Source organism: Simochromis diagramma, unplaced genomic scaffold, assembly GCF_900408965.1.
Source record: "Simochromis diagramma unplaced genomic scaffold, fSimDia1.1 OVJJ01000387.1, whole genome shotgun sequence".
NCBI lineage: Eukaryota > Metazoa > Chordata > Actinopteri > Cichliformes > Cichlidae > Simochromis > Simochromis diagramma.
The window spans coordinates 3,425,760-3,445,055 of record NW_024387152.1 but is presented as its reverse complement, the minus strand read 5'-3'; the positions used below and the strand labels follow the sequence as shown (position 1 = coordinate 3,445,055).

The 19,296-nt window shown below is 40.7% G+C and overlaps 2 protein-coding genes and 1 non-coding gene across 5 annotated transcripts; 1 reads left to right on the top strand and 2 right to left on the bottom strand.

Annotated features, from left to right (window-relative positions):
- Positions 1 to 18: 18 nt before the first annotated feature.
- On the bottom strand, positions 19 to 12,519 carry smc5 (structural maintenance of chromosomes 5). Of its 2 annotated transcripts, XM_040047399.1 has the most exons (25): positions 12,347 to 12,519; positions 11,128 to 11,313; positions 9,896 to 10,037; positions 9,545 to 9,597; positions 9,152 to 9,314; positions 8,927 to 9,061; positions 8,636 to 8,776; positions 8,373 to 8,534; positions 7,658 to 7,729; positions 7,268 to 7,523; positions 6,979 to 7,133; positions 5,207 to 5,320; positions 5,005 to 5,099; positions 4,733 to 4,865; positions 4,391 to 4,564; positions 3,760 to 3,929; positions 3,514 to 3,637; positions 3,222 to 3,344; positions 2,998 to 3,123; positions 2,737 to 2,832; positions 2,078 to 2,182; positions 1,843 to 1,962; positions 1,217 to 1,396; positions 784 to 879; positions 19 to 450 (listed from the first exon to the last, which is right to left on the bottom strand). In XM_040047399.1, the coding sequence occupies exons 2-25, from the start codon at positions 11,292 to 11,294 to the stop codon at positions 316 to 318; spliced, it is 3,237 nt and encodes a 1,078-aa protein (XP_039903333.1). In that variant the 5' UTR covers positions 11,295 to 11,313; positions 12,347 to 12,519; the 3' UTR covers positions 19 to 315. The 2 variants fall into 2 exon arrangements, with proteins under 2 accessions (XP_039903333.1, XP_039903332.1); XM_040047398.1 differs by having other exon boundaries at positions 11,128 to 12,519.
- Positions 12,510 to 12,871, bottom strand: LOC120744090. Its single transcript, XR_005698297.1, has one exon.
- Positions 12,872 to 14,305: 1,434 nt separating this feature from the next.
- Positions 14,306 to 18,841, top strand: zgc:195245 (uncharacterized protein LOC565483 homolog). 2 transcript variants are annotated; one of them, XM_040047410.1, is made up of 5 exons: positions 14,556 to 14,696; positions 16,131 to 16,158; positions 16,536 to 16,632; positions 16,748 to 16,892; positions 17,010 to 18,841. In XM_040047410.1, exons 1-5 carry the CDS (start codon positions 14,673 to 14,675, stop codon positions 17,109 to 17,111), a joined length of 396 nt encoding a protein of 131 aa, XP_039903344.1. In that variant the 5' UTR covers positions 14,556 to 14,672; the 3' UTR covers positions 17,112 to 18,841. The 2 variants fall into 2 exon arrangements, with proteins under 2 accessions (XP_039903343.1, XP_039903344.1); XM_040047409.1 differs by lacking the exon at positions 16,131 to 16,158 and having other exon boundaries at positions 14,306 to 14,696.
- The last annotated feature ends 455 nt before the right edge of the window (positions 18,842 to 19,296 follow it).

Below are 19,296 nucleotides of genomic sequence, written 5' to 3'. Positions count from 1 at the left end.
GCATTAAAGACCAGTGTAGAAGAGAAACAGCAGTACATTTTATTCAAATATATAAACACGAGCCAACTGTTAAAGACACATATGACACAAGATATTGGCTGCATAAATAAGAAAATGTGCAAATGATGAAAACTAATGACAGATATTATGTATGAACACTTTTCTCTTAATCTGATTTATAGATGCCAAATACAATTAAAACAAAAACAAAAAACTGCAAAAATGGCAGATTAAGGATTCTGAACATTAAGTGAAAAAATACACCCAATAATTCTTTTTAAAAGAGTTTCAAGGAGCACAGGTCATTCCAGGGGGTCATGCCCTGGCTTTTCTTTCAAGACACCGTCTGACGAAAGCCCTCTCGTCCCACTGGTTGGGGGAGAGCATGTGGGGGCCGTTATGGATGCAAAGGATGGTCATCTCCTCGGCATACGTAAGATTCTGCAGCAGCTGTAGGCAAACACAGCAGGAAGAAATTAAGAGCACTGGGCTGTCGTGCATTCATATAAAACAAAAAAAATATTTCAAGATTAAATAAAATAAAAAACCTAATACTATTATCTGAATACACTGAGCTCTTTAGAACCCATTCTTTTACAAACATTTGTATGGCTAAGTGCTTGATTTTATATACCTGTGGCAATCTGACTCAAAGATGAAGTGATGCAGCCCAATACTTTAGTCCAAACAGTCTGACTATTTGGCATAAAGTGGCACATAAACAGCTCCTTGGTACCGCTGGGACTTTCAGACAGGCAGTCTGCATGAACATAGAACACTTACTTTAGGTGTTATGAAGAAGTACTGGGACGTTGTCTCTTTGCAGGCTGTGCGGACCACAATGTCAAAGACTCTTCTTTCATTTACAGGATCCATTCCCTGCATAAAGAAACAGGTGGGCTCAGACTCTTTAATAAAGGCAATTGATGACTACTGTTGTGTGAATGCCTGTCGGCGTGATCTGAGTTCTATTTATTAAAGTTGTTAAAATGTTAATTTCATGAAAGCAGCGGCACATAAGCTGAGCTCTTTTCAAATCTGTCTGTGTGAAGTGGTTTGCACATAAATAAATGTGTGCAGGAAAAGAAAAAAATGTGCCTACAAATCATGACAGTAAAGAGAAACTCGTACCTGGGTTTCCCTAATAATTACACTACCTGCAGCTCATGTGCACCTTTGTTACGGTCGCACTGTTGAGACTGTGTGTAAGAACTACCTGATTGATCTCATCCACCACTCTGAAGGGACAGCGGTTGAGCTCCTGCAAGGCCATGAGGTAAAGCATGGTGGAGACGCTGCGCTCTCCTCCACTCTGATGGTAAGGCGTCAGCTCGTGGAGCTGGGTGGTGGCGTGAAACTTCACCCGGATGCGGATCCCGTACTTGTCGTACTCCTCCTGCAGTGGAAAGACCCAGTATTCTCTTTTTTTTGTTTCTAAAGACACTCATAAAAATCTTATCCACTCACAAAAAAGTGGATACGATTTTTTGCGAGTACGACCGCATGAGAGATAACTGTCCTACCGCTGATAAACTGGACAATTTAAGTTAAATTATTTTAAGTCTAGAGGACACTAATATATTCAGTTAAACTAAATTCATGCTGAATTATGAAGAAATATAATGTGAAAAATAATAAGGCAACCCCATCTATATTTTTAACCTTTCCAATTTGATGCATCCGTTAAAAATATGGATACAGTTTAATATTTCCCTCAGTTAAACAGCCTACCATATCTATTCAAAATTCAGTTTTCAATGAACTTGTGCTCAATCATAAGTGGTTAAAGGTGATGCAAAGGGAGACCTCTACCTCAGCAGTGTGCTGTGACTCTGCGATTACCTCATTCTCTGAATGCAGATCAACTTCTCCTGCACACTGCATGGAGCGAAAGAAAGCACTGAACTTCTCGTTTATCTGTTCAACCAGATGTTTCAGAGGATTAAGCCAGCGTTCCTTAGCCTGTGACACAGAAGAAAAAAAGTCCAAATATACACATCATTACACCCCAAGAGCCGTTCTGTCACACAACAAATGATAAACTGGACAATTCCTGTGAAACCAGGTAATCACTCGCCTCAGATATGTTCTGTCGGTAGGCATTCAGGGCGTTGCTCTTTTCTTCCAGCTCTTTCTCCATTTGTTTAATCTCCTGCTCTCTCCTGTTGTACTCATCGACAACCTTTCAAGTCAAGAGAGGTTCGATATTTGTATATATTTATATTTAATATTTCACATAAGAACATAAATGGAATAAACTGTTAAGTAAAAATAAAACTAATTGTCTGAACAAAAGGGCGTTTTTAAGGTCTAATGCAGGGGTGTAAAACATAAGGCCCGGGGGTCAGTATCAGCCCAGCAAAGATTCCAATCCGGCCCACTGGACAGTTACAAAAACAAACAAGCTTACAATTTAAATCATGCTGATATTTGTTTAATTTACTACAGCAGCATTTCCTTATCATGCAGAAAAATAAGAAATACTGTTGCTTCTTTTTCTTTTCTAAATGTCTAGTGAAAGTTCTTTCTCCTGAAAGAAAGAGGAACTTTACTTGTCCGGCCCACTTAAAATCAAACTGGGCTGTGTGTGGCCCACCATGTAAAATGAATTTGGACACCCCTGTTCTAATGCATGCTTATTAACATTTCCAAACTGCTTTCTTACTGAAGTTACGACCACGCTGAAGACAGAAGTCCCGCAGCATAAATGAAAACCTGATTTCTATGCGTCCTTACATTTTCACTGAGGCCAGTGAAGCACTCGGCTCTGGAGCGCTCCTCATTCAGCATGGCATCGACCTCATCCAGCGTGTCGGGGAGCTTGCTGAAAGCCTGATTTAACAAAAAAAGAGAGCTGTGAACTCATTTGAATTTTAGGCTCTGAGGAGCTTCACTGCAGAGATTAGAATATATTATAAGGGTAATATTTTACACAGAGTGAATAGAGGGGGAAGTCTCTTTCACATATTCACCAATAAAACTGTGATGAACACTCACATTACGCAGGTCTTCGGGTAATGACTGATCAGGCTGCATCTTACAGATCGCCTTTGCTCTCTTCAACAGCCCTTTGCATTGGTCTGTCAGCTGCACCTTTCTCTGCTCCAGACGGCTGCATTTTTGCTTAAAAAAAAAAAAAGCAAACATGACAAGTAAGCATAAATCTGCGATACAAAACCTCCCGATCCTCAGACGAGCAAGCTCCCCATCTAAATACTTACATCAGTGGTCCTCAGCTCAGAGGCACCTTCTCTGCAGTCATTCTCCAGTTTGTTCTTCTCTGCCGTCAGCCCCACCGTCTCCAACGCCAGATGCACCTTCTCCATCGTCAGCTTGGCTCTCAGCTGAAGGTCATGCAGACAAGTGAATAGAAAAAAATGCAATCGTGAAATTATTAAATCGTAGATGTTTTCAATAATATCTGCTATAAAGACGATATAAAAACAGAGAAGGGCTTAATGCCATTCTACCACAGCTAACACAAGCAATGCAGTCAGGTTCCCTTATTCATACCTTCATTTGGGCCATGAATGCAGTCACTATGGTCACTTTCTCAGCATTTACAGCTGCAATTTTCTCTTTAGTCTCCTCCTCAATCTTTGTCAGGTCAATAATATTCTGCTCCATCTGCTTCAGACTAAACACAGAGACAGATGAGTTTTTGAAATCTCATAACCAAGCTGATGCCTCTGTGAAGATCATTTAAGACATATGACAAAAGTCGCTGTTAAGCATTTTGTCCCTTTAAATGAAGCTTACCTGTCCTGTTTGGTACTAATTTTCTGCTCCAGTTGTCGTTTTTTCCCCTTTAGTTCAGAGAGACCCTTCTTCTCTGCCAACAGCTCATTGTCACGGCGGTCCAGTGCGACGGCTTCCTTCTGCAAGGCCTTCATCCGCTCGTCGATGTCTCGCAGCTTTGACTCACAGGACTGGTCGCACAGGAGAATGAAGCACATGTTTAAAAAAAGTTTGCAGAAAACAAGTGAAAAGTAGGTCACCTAAGTTTTACTAAAGTGTGCAGATACACACAAAACTTTTTTTCATCAGTTTTGCATGAAGGGTTTTTGGTAATTTCCCCCTTAAAACAAACCCGGCTCATTTTGCCTGCCTAGTATTGTCCAAATTGCCTAACACTCAAGCAATCAACCCCCTCGATCGGACATGCCCCTCAGTGTTTCAGAGCACATTTATTAACAATTTTAAAACCTAATCTTATACACTTGGTGAATTTTGTTAATCCTTGAGTGGTTTAAAGCACATTTTTCTGTTACATGACAAACTCAAAGCGCACATTTATTACTGCTTTACACGGACTTTAAGCAATATAATATACTGAAATGTCTTGAGGTGCTGCTGTCGTTCCAGCTCTCTTCACACAACTGTTTCCTACCTTCATCTGCTGCTCTAGCTGCCGTTTCTCTTCAGCATCCACAGTGATGGTGAGGTACTGGGAAGGGTGCACCACAGAGTTGCTGGTGCTTATCTTGTTTGAGTAAAAGGACCTTTTGACAGTGTACCTCTCCTCTGTTGTGTACAGCACCTTGAGGTAGGGCTCCTCAATCACCTGAACAAGACAGATCGGGGTCAGTGTCAAAGTCTTTCCACCACAAAAGCAATAAATACAACCAAAGTTAAAAGCGACGGACTCCCAGGAGATTTTGATGTTAAGGAGAACAATGTGGGGTTTTATTAGTTTACATTAAGAAGCTTTTTTTTTTGAAGACAAGCGTACCGTTTTAATCATGGATTTGGTTCGCTCATTGCCCACTGGCACATCATGCACCCTGTACTGGTGACAGAGGTAACTCATGACCTCATCGGGGGCGTCAAACATCTCTCGGAGGTAGGTGAAGAACCCAAAACGCCTGAAAGCCAGTAAGAAGAAGTAAAAAGATGCAACAGATGCACGGATACATCAGGATAAAAAAGAACAACAACAACAACAACAAAAAAACAATACTGTATCGATTTTTAAAAAACTGAACTAAATTTATTTTCTCTCACCTCAGGGACTCAATATTTCGGGATGGCGGTCGCTTAGAACATGACTCCTCCGGAGCACAGATGGAGTTCACCTTCAAGTTCATCTTGTCACGGACCTGAGGGTCACCACAGATCAAACACATCATTAGCTTCACTAACATTTCTAATCGGATGAAATATTTTCCTCCAAGCAGGCAACGTCGGCAGCCTGCAGCATTCTGACCTCGATCATAAACTTCTCCATGTCGTCTTTCCTCTGGAAAACGAACGCACGGAGGTCGTGGAATGAGATGTGGTTCTCCACATACTTAGCAAAGCGGTGATCCTTCACATTGATCTGTAAAATAGAGAGCGAGTTAACAAAAGTAAACCAATCCAAACACTTAACAAGGAAGTCTTCGTTTATCCTGTGAGATGCAATGTGTTTGGTGTTTGGTAGGGTGGTTCGGTATCACATCATCTGATATAATGCCAGTTATGAATTTTTAAGCGATGGAAAAGTGTCTCATCACACCTCGTGCCACTCTGATGGTGATTCAGCAGCTAAAAAAGGAGCTACTACAACAAACTCCAGCAGAGCACAACACTAAGAAAACTGTTCCCGCTGAAGGTGGAAAGAAACTTGTTTCACCACTTCAATCAAACAACAGAGACATTTGCAAGTTACACCTGAATTATACTTCTGTGTCAGAGCTACATTATAACTTCTGCCATAACCAGAATCCCATTTTAGCCCTAATCACTGAACTGGGAGTTCTGGCAACACTGAATAGGGTGTGTTCATTCTTCCTCTTTTGCACTAAATAGTGCCTGAGCCAATTTAAAGTCGTACCTTGTATATGATATTCAAATGATAAACACACACACTAGTGTTAGGCAACATGCTTACCCTCCCATCAAGGCCCAGCTACACAATTTCACGTGTTTTGGCACTGCCAACAATTGAACAGTACTTGGAAGAACATTTTCGAGGCCCTGCCATTGTTGCAGAATCACTGTAGTACCTCTCCATCTTCAGAGTAACTCAGAGAGTACCTTAGAAAAATACTTTCTATGCTGCAGTTAGAAAAAGTGAGGTAGAACAGAGTGAACTCTCTGTGAAACTTTTGAGTGACTCAGTCGTCATTGAATATGTTAAAAACAGCCATAAAATGCATCCATTGTTTGTATTGTGGTGCATTTAAGCTGATTGTGAGTAAAGGAGAAGCCCACCCCGTTCATCTGTACTATGTTTGTCTTATGAATATCCACCCTAGTGGGTTTTTCTTTTTCTTTGTCTCTCGTAGCTGTAAAATCAGGGCTGGGTGTGGGGAAAGTTTTTATTGTTTTTGTCTCTTATCAGAAAACTAAAAATAACGTTTAAGAATTTTCATGAAAAGCACCACATAGGCTACTTTCGTGCTTGGGTGTCACTGTATATAATGCTGTGTCACTACTATTGCACAATAATGCTGCTGGCACCCTGTGGCAATGCAGTCATGATCTGAAGGAGCTAGTCTGCCAGCAACGACAGCAGCTTGTTGGAAAAAAAGAAAGGAAAATATATTTCATTTTGTTTACACTAATAAATTCAGCTGAGTGCAAGCTGCAATCACTGATAAAACATTATTCAGTTTTTTTATAACATCCGTGAAATATCATGATATAATTTTGAGGCTATATCACCCACCCCTCTTGAACCATTTATAAGCAGTATATGATCATTTAATAAGTGGCTTTTCTCAACTGGAAAACAGAAACATGGCTGAAATTCATCATTAAACGTGGAGAAAGAATCATGGGATTTAAATGCTTTTAGATACGAGTTGTTTGTTAAATCAGAACCTGATCTCATGAGTTTGTCTGGGGTGTTTTTTCACTTCTATAATTTAGGGCTGTTGAAAACACATTCGCACACTTCCATCTAAACTGCACGTGAAACATCTGCATAGCTTCTAAATGCTACAGAGAGCGGTTTACGTGCAGCACGTCCTGTCACAGTTCAGTGAAACTCACCACCAGCATCATGGGCTCGTGGACGTTTCCACGAAAGAGTTGCTTGTTCTGTCTGAGCCACTGGAGGGCAGCGTGTGTGTCCCTGTGACGTCCTCGCAGCTTCTCCACTTTGGCATTCATCATGTTGTTCATGTCGTTGAGCTTCTTCTCCAACACTGATAAAGAAAATAGAATAGAATCTACATGTAAAGCTGTTGCACATAATGTGCTTTTGTCAGCGAAACGTGCGCCAAAAAAAGAAAACAAAAGAAGTCATCTTTGTTTATGCAAATTGTTTTGGGAAGCTCACTTCTAGATTCAGCACAAAGGTTGTCCTTCTCCCTGCGCAGGTCGCCCTTCTCCCCTTCGATCTTGGCTCTCTCCTCCTGAATGCGCCTCAGATCAGCGTTGACGGCGTTGATGCGCGGGGTTACATCCGGCTGGTCGCCGACTTTGGCAAGCTCCGCCTTCAGGTCTTCGATGGTTCTTCTGGTGTTGCTGATTCGCTTCTGGTGGTCTTCCTCCTCCATCTGCTTAAGTCTGCATTTTTGTTTAATATCGTCAATCTGCAGAGAGGAGTGGGGAGAGCAGTCGTGTATTAACAAAAGTCTGCTTTATGTCAATTAAGTACAAAGATAAAAAGCACAACGTATTATTAATTTAGTCTGTACCAAACGTAAAAACAAAAACACAGCCGCACCTCTTTGTTTTTCCGATCCAGCTGATCTTGTTTCTGTTTGCACTTCAGCGAGGCTTCTTTGATGGCAGCAGTCTGAAAAACAACAACCTCATCTTCACCACCATCATTACAGGACTTGTGAACTGAAATTGCAATATGAACTTATTTTACAGTCTCTAATTCAGAGTTCCTCTACTACACAATCATCATCATCATTTATTTATATAGCACTTTAAAAAGCACACCTGGTAGACCAAAGTGCTGTACAATACAAATATGCATATAGTAATAAGATAGCAGAAACCAGACATAGCAATACACTTAATTTTTAAAAAAGTCAGTTACCCACAGAGTTAAAAGCCAGGGAATAAAAATAGGTTTTTAATAAAGACTTAAAAACTGGCACTGATGTAGCCTGTCTAATATGGAGAGGAAGGTTATTCCAAAGCATCGGCGCTGCAACAGAGAACGCTCACTCTCCTCCAAGTTTCAGCCGTGACTTTGGGACCGAAAGCAGCAACAGCTCAGCTGACCGAAGGGAACGAGTGGGGACGTGGGGCTTCAACAGGTCAGACAAATAAACAGGTGCCAGACCATTTAGAGATTTAAAAACCAATAAAAGGATTTTAAAACGGATTCTAAATTGTATTGAATAAATTTAGAAAAAAAATAATGTATCCCTGCATCTGCTCGTGAAACTGGACCCGTTACAGAGTACCAGCCTTTGATTTGTCACCTTATCCTTTATCTGTGCCTCTGTTGGCTTCAGCTGCTCGTCAATCTGTTGGATCTTCTTCACCATGGGCGCCTGGGTCTGCTTCAGGCTTGAAAGCTGCTTTTTGGCCTCGTCGCGCTCCTTCTTCACACCCTCAAGTTCCTTACGGGTGGTCTCGTACTCCTAATATCACAAGGAAACAGAAACAGCTTACACAGTTGATTCAGTTTCTCTCTCCACATGTGCGCTGTGCTCATTTCTCTTGTTTACACTCGACCACTCACCACCCATGGTTTCTTCTTCTCGAGCAACTCGATTACATCCAGATGCCTCTTTTTTTCGTAGTAACGGTTTACATCGTGTTTATTCCTTTCATTTCGCTGCTTGGCTTTCTCCAGGAAGCTTGCTTTCTCCTTCACAACGTTCTACGGAGAAGCAAAGAGCCATGTTGCCGTTACATGTCTTTAAGAGGAGGACAACTTAAAAAACGAACATGAATGAATTTTGTTGCAGTTTTTTCTTCTTATTTCTACCACATCAAACTTTGCCTGTTGGATCACTGGCTTTGAGCTTACCTCCAGTTCTCGTTCTTTATTGCGGAAGTTTTTGAGCTCACAGTGGTATTCGTACATCTCTGGTGGGCCCACTGACTTCTCAGTTGCTTCCAGCAACTCAATTTTGGACATCTTGGCAAATTCGCCCACTTTTTCCTGCATGGGGGGAAAAAAGCCACTAAAACAGTGATGAAACTGTATATTTTTGCATCTGTGCAGCTTTATGTTGCAGAGGTATAAACATACCTGAGGTAGAAACTGACAGAGGTTGCTGACTTGGATGCGCAGAGCTTTGACTTCCTCTTCCACCGCCTTCTGGCTGCACTGCCGATCATTCAACATCCACAGAGACTGATTGTTCTCCGCATGTATCTCTCTAAAAATCACCACATTACCACCTCTTTTGTACCTTCAAAAACAAAAACAAAGGCTAGCGTTTAGAGTCATATCACTATGCTGAACATGATAACGCAGGTGATGTAACAACTTCTGGCAAATTTTCATTTCATTTTTGAAAAGATGAGGGTTCAGAATTCAAACTTCTTGTCTGAAAAGATTAATGAAGAATTTCTGAAAACATGTAACGCTAACGGAGCAGTAGAGTAATGTAGCGTGTGGAATGTATTTCACATAACTTACAGTTCAATTTCAACATGGCCTTTTTTGCAACCACGCTTGACATAGAGCCCAACCTTTAAAAAAAACAAAGCACCATTCAATAATCATCATCAACAAATGCAGTATCTGCTATGTGAGCTCAATTCAAAGTATCATATTTTGACTGTTAAAGGGGCGGGGAGATGAGAAACAACAGTACATGCGCTGCAAAAGAGCAATGAAAGATTTTCATAGAGGCATGCTTATCACCACATACAGCCTGTTTACCAGTCTGCTAACATTATGTTTATTTGCTGGTCTTTTGAAAAGAAAACAAATCAGAAATATGTTTGGAGTGCATCAATCAATGACTTGCATTGCTCTGTGGCTTACCTTATCACCTCTGCCAAGAACAGCTGTCTTGCCAGCCAGACACAGACAGATGGCACACACAATGCTGGACTTTCCAGTACCATTGGCCCCGACAATCATGTTCAGATTAGGTCCAGGATGCACCACAGAGTAGTCGTACGTTCTGTGAGTACAAGGTAGACATTCAGGGGTTTCCTGCAGTGTTTTAGAGCAAAGGTGCTCCATCTCGCCTAAAATAATTGTAATCTACACTAACAGTACAAATGAACGTAATAACATAAAAGTGGCAATACTGCTATCTTACACTTCAAATGGCTGTGAGACCTGAAGTTTTCCACATACGGTACCTGTTCATCTGGTCATACTGCTTAAGCATTTGTGACAGGCAGACTCACAGTGAAATACTTATTTACAACCACTCTTATCCCTGCACAGTTACTGCAATTTTGGAGGCTGGTTGACAATAATACAAATATGTATTACAGATTAACTAGTTAATGAATGTAGAATAGTCTGTATAACAATGAATGTTTACTTAGTCTGCCATAATTTTCATTAAAAAAAAAAACTTACAGGCAGGTATGGATGACAGTAAGATGAAAATTTATACCAGTAACTGACTCTTGGTTAGTTTTCTGAGTGGAAAAGAAGCTCTGAACAGGTTATCAATGTCTACTTATCATCTCTGAGTGTGAACATGGTTTAGAGACAGACTGAAAAAAGGGGATGCATGTAACTCGCTGTTAAGCTCCACTGCCTTTTTATACAGAATTTATAAGACTGAGGGCACAGGATTTTTATTGACTGGCTGGATTTGGCACTTTGCTTTAAGCTAGAGCTGCCTGTGATTCTCATCCCCTTGAAGTAGAAAGCAATGGAAACAGGCGTAATGATAACGAGTTCTTAATGGGGAACCCCTTCTTTAATATATCGAGTCTATTTTAACACCCGCCTTGAATGTGACCCCTTAAATCGTACAATTAGATAGGAAAGCTCACTAAAATACCTCATTTGGACTTAACTGTAGCTGCTGGACCATATAGTCGGTCTGTAGCAGCTTCCATCAGTGGGTCTACGACCTGCTCGTGTTTACAGGGCTCAGGGTTTAACTTTTAATCGCAAACTGGTGGAAAAATGTTAGCATATATGCTATCTAGGTCATCTGGCTGTAGCTATCAGCAGGTAAATCGGGGTGTTCCGGCAGTTTCAGTTTACAGACGTTGACCGCTGTCAACTGGGGAGCAGCAACTTACAGGAAGTTCTTCATGGTGATCCGAAGTATGGATCCCTCCACAAATCGACCCTCCCCCTCGAGTCCTTCGTCCTGATTGTCCGTGAAAATGCTCGATAAGCTTTTACTCGAAGTTTGTGAGCTGCTGTTAATGTGACTGAGCCTCTGCCGCTTGCTGGGTTCGGCCATGGTGACCCCAACAGGGAACCTACAAGACAACCAGGCACGTTCACGCACACGGACAGACACCTCGCGCGCTTTGCCGAGTTGCTGCTGAAAGCCGGTTGGACCAAAAAGATCACGTGTATACACAAAGGCGACCACAGCGCCAAAGCTATCGCGAGATATGAATTTTACCCATACAACAACAAACGTACAGCATGCACCTAAAATGTTTGATTTCCAAATGATAACATACTATATTAGAAAATAAAAGGAGAGTAGAAAATACTCGAAAATATAATTTAACACGTGCAGGTGATGCATGTTGTGTTAGCGTTAATAAGAAAGATTTCTAATGAAATTCGCAGTTCAGTAATTGGGAGTTTTAAATGTTATTATACCCTATCATACCCATCTATGTGTCTATGTGTATCTATGTTGACCAGTTTCCCTTGAAATGCAAACTGATACTGGTCCAGGGAAGATTAGTATTATGGATTAATGCGAAGAGTGCGAGAGTTTAAAAACATGTGTTATGAAGGTTTTAGATTCGATTCATTAAGTCCTAAAATATAAATTGTGGCCAAAGTGGAACATTCTGAAAATTCGAAAAGTGCCTAATGGGTTTTTTAAATTAACATCTCCACAGGTCAAAAACAGAAATGGGCGGTGATAACATTTCTGAGGATTTGGATCATCTTATCTCTGGACTGTGACTCAGTGTAGCTGTTGAGCTGGCTGCAGGTCTGGAGAACCATGGACGTTGAAGGAAATTAAATTGTATTTTTTTTAGACAAGGTCAGAAAGTTCAACTCTTTGGATAGAGTTTAATAATATTTGTAAATGTAAATATTTTAAAGCCAAACCCGTTTTATTTATTTTTGGAAAAACAATTAAAGCTTGTACAGTCAATCTTTGAAAATAAATACAACAGAAGTCAGTCCTTAAATGATCTAAATTACTTGATTGAATTAATCCCGTATAGCTCTGTTCCCACTCTCCCCCTTTCCCTTTGAATCGGTCGCTTTAAGGGAGAAAAACTGCTTTTGACTGAAGAAGTAACTTTAGGACTAACACACCTAGCTGTTTTTACCAGGAAAACGAGCGTTTGGTAAGCCTTGCTTTCCTGGTATTTTCACAGTCCGAAGCCTGTCTGAGCTCGTTTTAACCGTTAGAATAAGCAGTATGTGACGAGCAGCCGTTTCTTTAGGTCGTGCTCCTCCACGGTTCCTCCTGCTGTGGTTAGATCAGAATCGCCTCTGTACTCATTGACCACTGCGAAGCTTGAGATGAACTCAAACTCTCACAGAGCTAGTATATCTGATCAATTCATCACCTCTAACCACGGCACGGAGCGTGGAGGCCCTGAAAGTTTCTGCCGGCTGCACATCGCCACGAAGGCTCGCAAGCGCGTTTCCTATCATCTCCGGTCAGAGCAGAGCCACCTCAGACCGGATCAAATAAGATCAGTGTGTAGGTTTTTAAAATGAACACAGACACGACACACGCACACATCATTCACGTATTCACTCAAACACACAACCACTCACTCAGAAGCCATTCAAACTATAAGGAATACGGAGCTTCCGCTTCCGGTTTAAAGCCAAAAGCCGCATGGGATTATGGGACATCGACTCCGACGATTATTTAGCGACATCACGTGGCCACCAGTAGTAACATAATATACATAAAACAAAATTATGAAACCATCACCTAAATCCCCAAATATATTTCATTGAATTAATTCAAATGTAGGCAAAGCTTTTTAAGTGTTAAAAGGTCTTCATCTTCTTCTGGGATCACCACAGCAGATCACCTGCGTCCCTCTTACCCTGCCCCTAGCTCTATATTCATCGTCTTTTGTCTTCCATCCACTATCCCCCCTCAGCACATGCCCAAACCATCTCTAAAATTGTTTCCAACGCTCTCAGCCTGAGTTGTCCCACTGATGTTATTTATTTCTAATCATTTCCATCCTGGTCACTCTCAGTGAAAACCTTAACATTATCAACTAGGCCTCCTGTCTTTTTTGTTAGTCCCATGATCTTCTCTCACTACCATCTTGTAAACCTTCCCTTTCACTCACTCTGCTCTGCTTCTGTCAGAAATCCCCAACATATATATTTCATTTTGTTCTTGCATTTTCTTACTTCCTCCTGTTTTTGTTGGTCTTATGTTATGTAATAGAATACTTTCTAACTGTTCCCTTTGGCAAATTCTGTGTGTCTTTATGAGCCAGCAGAATATAATAAGAATAAAGATTTATTTTAATATATATATATATATATGTATATATATATATATAAATGTAACATAATGTAAAGTATGTAGACTAAACCCCACCAGATGACATTTCAGCTTGTATTTATACAACAAGAATTAATCTATTCTTGTTCTTGTTTAGTGTTTATGCCACAGATACATTTAACATAACTATAATGGACCTAACAATTATAAATAAATACAAAATAAATATTTTTGTAGGGTATTTGTAAGCTGAAAAACACAGAAATAGATACAGCATGTGGAAGTCTTTGTGTCCTCAGAACTGATTAAGAAAAGACTGTGTTGTGACTATACATACACTGATACACACTTAAATACATGCAGTGTGATGTATGTGTGTATCGTCATAAGTCTAACCTGAATAAAGTGTTTAGTCAGTATTCTTTTTTAGTAAAACATTCAAACCTCCCTAACTGCTACAAAAAAGTGAATTTAAAGTACAAATACATCAGCGCATGGTTGAAGATGTAAAGATGTGAGCACAGTGGCACAAACTTTCGCAGCTCCTGTATGAGAGTGAAAACACAGTCATTCACAAACAACAAATAACAATGCATTCACACAGTCTTCTTGCACATTTTGATATCTGTACCAGTTTATTTACCAGTACCAGTTTCTTATAGATCTAACCAGTAAACATTCACAAAGTTTATGGCAGGACATTTCCGGTTGTACTTGGGTTTTCTATGATCGTCTCAGTCCCCAAACTGTGACAACCATCACCATATTATGTTTCTTTGAAGACCTTTGTTGCTGGACTGTCTGTCAGTGCTAATGGGCTGGGAGGAAGAGGAGTCGACGGGTAATACTACCGTGTTAGGTTGGTTTTAAGCTGCATTTGTGTCAGCGGCAATTACCTAATCTAACATCTTATGCCGTGTGGGGGTTGTGAAGTAATCTAGAATGGCGTAATAAGATTTCAGTGTCTACTACCACTATTGACTACTGCTAGATGGCACATTGAGTCTGTGGATCTGTCATCAACAACATGCTGGCCTTGGATGCAGCAAGGAAAAAGACGATTGACCGACGGAGTGAGGACGTGCAATTCTTTTAGCAATGGACTAAAACAGGAACGCTGCTGCTGGGCACAAGACAGTGGGCCTCCACCATCCTGCCATGGAGGGGTCAGCTGTAAAAAAAGTGAGTTTTCTAGTTGTTTACTTGCAGCGCTGCCGCCGTCTAGTGAGTGAGAGATCAGTTTCTTATTGTGATTAAAGTACGTAGATGTTATGTAACTTTTCATATGATGGACACTTTGACCACAAATATATAAACTGTGCCTTCTTACAGAATCTTGTTATTGCAGATTAAATATTATTGACACTAATACTCAACAAGTTCATTATAGTTATTTTTAATCTCTGTTATTATGAAACTATATATGTTAGCACAATGTCTGTTTTCATTAAAGACTTTTCTGCATTTTTATGTGTTTTAAACACAAAATTCATTGTGCATATTTTAGCTCCATGGTGGGCATTTAAATGCTGTCTCGAAGTCCGAATTGTTCTGATCAGTGAGCTGATTTGAACATTTGATATAATATTATTGCAATGTCAAAACATTGCTGTTCAATCTTTGATCAAAGTCACATCTGAAGTGATTACATAACAAGGTCATCTTGGAGCCTGGATGGTTTATATAAGAACAAACAGCCTGAAGATACAAGGCAGCTGTGTTGAACTTCCTAAGAAGAATAAAGTATTTTAATCTGGCAGCAACATTATAATGATTAATGGTCAAAAAACGTATCTTTTGACTGATTCAGTCCAACAGACAGATTGCTTAGTATCACAGAGCGGCATCGTCAAGCTAACTTCTGACACTTCAGAGCATTTCTGCAAGTAGGTGAGAGCTTCCTGTAATCCATCTGAAACCTTCAGGCCTTAATTGGAACACTGGCTTTCATCAGGCCTTACACCTGACTGGTTATCTCCCCTGCAGGGGCCCAAGAAGGCCCTGAATCTGGAGGCTTATAACTACAGCAGGAATAGTAAAAGGCACAATACCAAATACAGAGTTTGGGATCATATTTCAGCTGTTGGACTTGTTTATGTCAGCGTCTTGGTCTTATTGGCTTGCCTGACTTTGCCTGAGAAACGCGAGTCATAACAGCATCTGCCATCTGCTCCCTGGTCGCTGTAATCTGTGTCTCCTGGCTATCCAGTTTCAGTGGGTGTGGCAGAAGTAAACGATTGTGTTACAACCACGTTTTCCTTCCACTGTAAGTGGCCTGACTCTGTGTGGTTACATCATTTTATTTGCCACTACAAATAAAGCTCTCTGTCACACACCAAAACTGCATAACTACCTCTCTGACAGACTGGCAGAGCTGTTATGTCACCTTCATTAAACGAAGCTCACGTACTTAAGCAGCACAGCAGGCACCGTCTTTTTTAGCCTTTAGCTAATTATACCTTCTGTCACATGAAGGGACGATCACAACAAAGATGTTTTGACAAACCAGGCTGTGTGCATCAGTGTTCACATGCAAAGTAATTAACTTGCGAAATCACTAACAAAGAGCTTCGTTTTTTCTTTTTCTCTTGTTTGACTGCATATGACATCTCACAGAAACTGGGATATGGGCTTCTCAAAAAAGGTAGTTTAAAGCACAAATGTTGAATGATAGATTAGATTTGATTGATAGCAGAATCATGTATATGTTACCAATCAAATATTGCTATCAGTCAAATATATAGTCGTTATAGTAGGATTAGAATTAGCTAGAAATAATCATCTTTTATATTAAGTAGCTTCATCCATCAGTACTGCCGGGTGAATGAAGCAGTGTATTCTGTGTTTAAAATGATCTTCAATGACACTTCGATTAAATGTTACAGTTCTGTATCTCCAACAATCAAAACTATGAGGACATTCTGTTACCATGTGATAGTTAATAACAAGGTAGAGTCAAACTTGTTTGTTTTTTTCACATTTATGAGCTTTAAGAAGAATTTTGAGTTGGTCCATCCACAGGTGACAGCAGCAGTGAGCAGAAGAAACTCAACGGCTCCTCAACAGAAGCGCCGAGCTATCATAACCTGCACCGAGAGCTGCTGCTCAGCCATAAACGGTACGCCGAAAACTCCTTTTACTCTGTGGTCTTAAAGTCGTCACCCACTGAAACAGAGATTGGCAGGAATTTTGTGTTTGCATGTGTCGGTAAAACTGTAGCTCTGACTTTGAAGGGGTCTGCTGCTGGAGGAGAAACCGGAGCTGAAGCGAGTGTTGGAGCAGCGCAGACTGGAGCTGCACAAGGAGGCGGAGATGGCACAACGACAGCCCTCAGACCTGGAGATGGAGCTCCGCAAGAGGCAGCAGAAACTGCAAGAGGTAAGAGGCACATAACTGAGAGGGATTTCACAAAATACTAACAGAATACAACCTGGCTCTTCTCAGGCTTTCTCTTTAACTTTGTTGGGATAAACTGATGTCCTTCCCCCCCAACAGTACGAGCAGGAGGAGATCAGGCAGCGAGAGAGTCAGCAGAAGATCCCAGAGTTTGTCCGTGTGAAGGACAACCTGAGGCGCACACAGACGTTTGAGCAGTGAGGCCCTGAGGCTCTCCCATCAGCCCCTGCAGCATCTCACCATAGTGGCCCTAAATCTGGATGTTCACAGTCTACAGAGCTACATCCCGCATACACCATTTTGCTTTACGTTTCTTCACAATGTACTTTGAGTTATCACATTTTGTGTAAGCAATCACTCATACCAGGCTAACATGTAATCCAGAAATACACTATTTTGCCAAAAGCACTCTCTTGTCTGCTTTCACATGCATAGGAACTTGAGTGACATCCCATTCTTAATCTGTAGTGTTTAATATGATCTCAGCCCACCCTTTGCAGCTACAACAGACTCAACTCATCTAAGAAGGCTTTCCACAAGGTTTAGGAATGTGTTTGTGGGAATTTTTGACCATTCTTCCAGAAGGTCAAAAAATTCCATTAGTTGGATGAGAAAGCCTGGTTCACACTCTCCACTCTAATTCATCTCAAAGGTGTTCTGTCAGATTGAGATCAGGACTCTGTGCAGGTCGGTCAAGTTCCCACAAAGTTGGGAACATGAAATTGTCCAAAATGAATTGGTATGCAGAAGCATTAAGAGTTTCTTAAGGAGTCAAGCTCAACCCCTGAAAAACAACCTCACACTATAATCTTCCACTACCGAACTTTATACTTGGCACAGTGCTGTCAGACAAGTACTGTTCTCCTGGAAACTAGCAAACCCAGACTCAAGCGTGATTTGCCACTCCAGAGAACAGGTCAGTACTGCTGTAGAGTCCAGTGGCGGTGCGCTTCACACCACTGTACGTAACGCTCGTGCTTGGTTACGTGATGCTTGGATGCAGCTGCTCGGCCATGGAGACCCATTTCATGAAGCTCTCTACAGACTGTTCTTGAGCTACTCTGAAGGCCACAAGAAGTCTGGAGAGATTGACTGCAGAAAGTTGCTGACCTCTGCGCACTTTGCACCTCATCATCCGTTGACCCCATCCTTGTGATTTTTAAATGACCTACCACTTAGTGGGTGAGTTGCTTTCATTCCCAAATGTCCTCCACTTTGTTGTAATATCACTAACAGCCGACTGTTGAATATTTAGTAATGAGGAAATTCCACAAGTGGACTTGTTGCACAGGTGGCATCCTATCACTGCAACAAGCTGGAATTCACTGAGCTCCTGAGAGCAACCCATTCTTTCACAAATGTTTGTACAAGCAGTCTGCGTGCTAGGTTCTTGATTTTATCACACAAGTGATTGAAACACCTAGACTGAATATGAATGAGTGAATACTTTTGGCAATATAGTGTACTTCCATAAAGTCAGTCACAGTTCTTTTTCTGATTGGGAAGTGAAATAATAGAGAAAGCTCGCACTGAGCTATGAGTCTGGATTTTTTAAAAATGTTTTTCTATACTAATTATACTATTTTTTTTTCCAAATTAGTTTCACATGCTTCTTCCAGGATCAAATGAGCATGAGATATCAGTTAAGCCTGATTCTGTCCTTTGTAAAGACCATTATGCAACTGCTGAGAGGAACATTTTCAACAAAGCTGTTTTGTATGAATAAAAATTCCCCAACACTGCAAAATATGCATGTTTGTTTATTCTTCTCTGTCATGACTTGGGATTTTTTTAGAGTGTCTGAGTGCTGTGGAAATGAAAGGTTTATAGCTTGCTGTGATGTTTTGTTGCACTGGATACCATTCAAAGCACTGGGGACTGATTTGCATGCGGCTCCACTCCCCGGGCTCTCACGGTTCTTTCACATGGATATGGGACTCTGCTTAATTAGCTGATCTTTTCATTCCATCACGCCATGAGAGGAGAAAGCACAGGCCATCTGGAGAAGGCTTTTCATCATCTATAGACTAGGAATACCCAAGGGTCACTGATACAACCGGCTGAGGGCACATAGTAGTAGCCAGTTTGCTGTTTCAGAATTTATTTTAAGTAGTTTTAGCAATTATGTCATACACAAAAGAAACCCACATGTGCAAATTGAATTAACAGAACAACTTTAAATGTGCAATAACACATAAGTGCTGTACTTTTAAAGTTAAGATGTGAGGTAACATTATTGTATAATTGTACGCATGCAAATAGCCTAAAGGCTATTCTCATAATTTAAATTTTTTTATATAGTTTAGCATTTCATAAGTTACGCACATGTATTTTGTGTAAGAACTTGAGCAGGAGTTGGTTACAGATGTCAAATAAATGTAGTGAA

Bases quoted from the DNA above. Each gene is read 5' to 3' on its own strand.
- smc5 (XM_040047398.1), bottom strand. From the start codon at position 11,294: ATGGCCGAACCCAGCAAGCGGCAGAGGCTCAGTCACATTAACAGCAGC. The intron at 5,321-6,978 runs GTGAGTTTCACT...TCTATTTTACAG, and splicing joins ACGAGCCCATGATGCTGGTG to ATCAATGTGAAGGATCACCG. The intron at 3,638-3,759 runs GTAAGCTTCATT...CTCTGTGTTTAG, and splicing joins ATTAGTACCAAACAGGACAG to TCTGAAGCAGATGGAGCAGA.
- zgc:195245 (XM_040047409.1), top strand. From the start codon at position 14,555: ATGCAGCAAGGAAAAAGACGATTGACCGACGGAGTGAGGACGTGCAAT. The intron at 14,697-16,535 runs GTGAGTTTTCTA...GTCCATCCACAG, and splicing joins AGGGGTCAGCTGTAAAAAAA to GTGACAGCAGCAGTGAGCAG. The intron at 16,893-17,009 runs GTAAGAGGCACA...CCCCCCCAACAG, and splicing joins GGCAGCAGAAACTGCAAGAG to TACGAGCAGGAGGAGATCAG.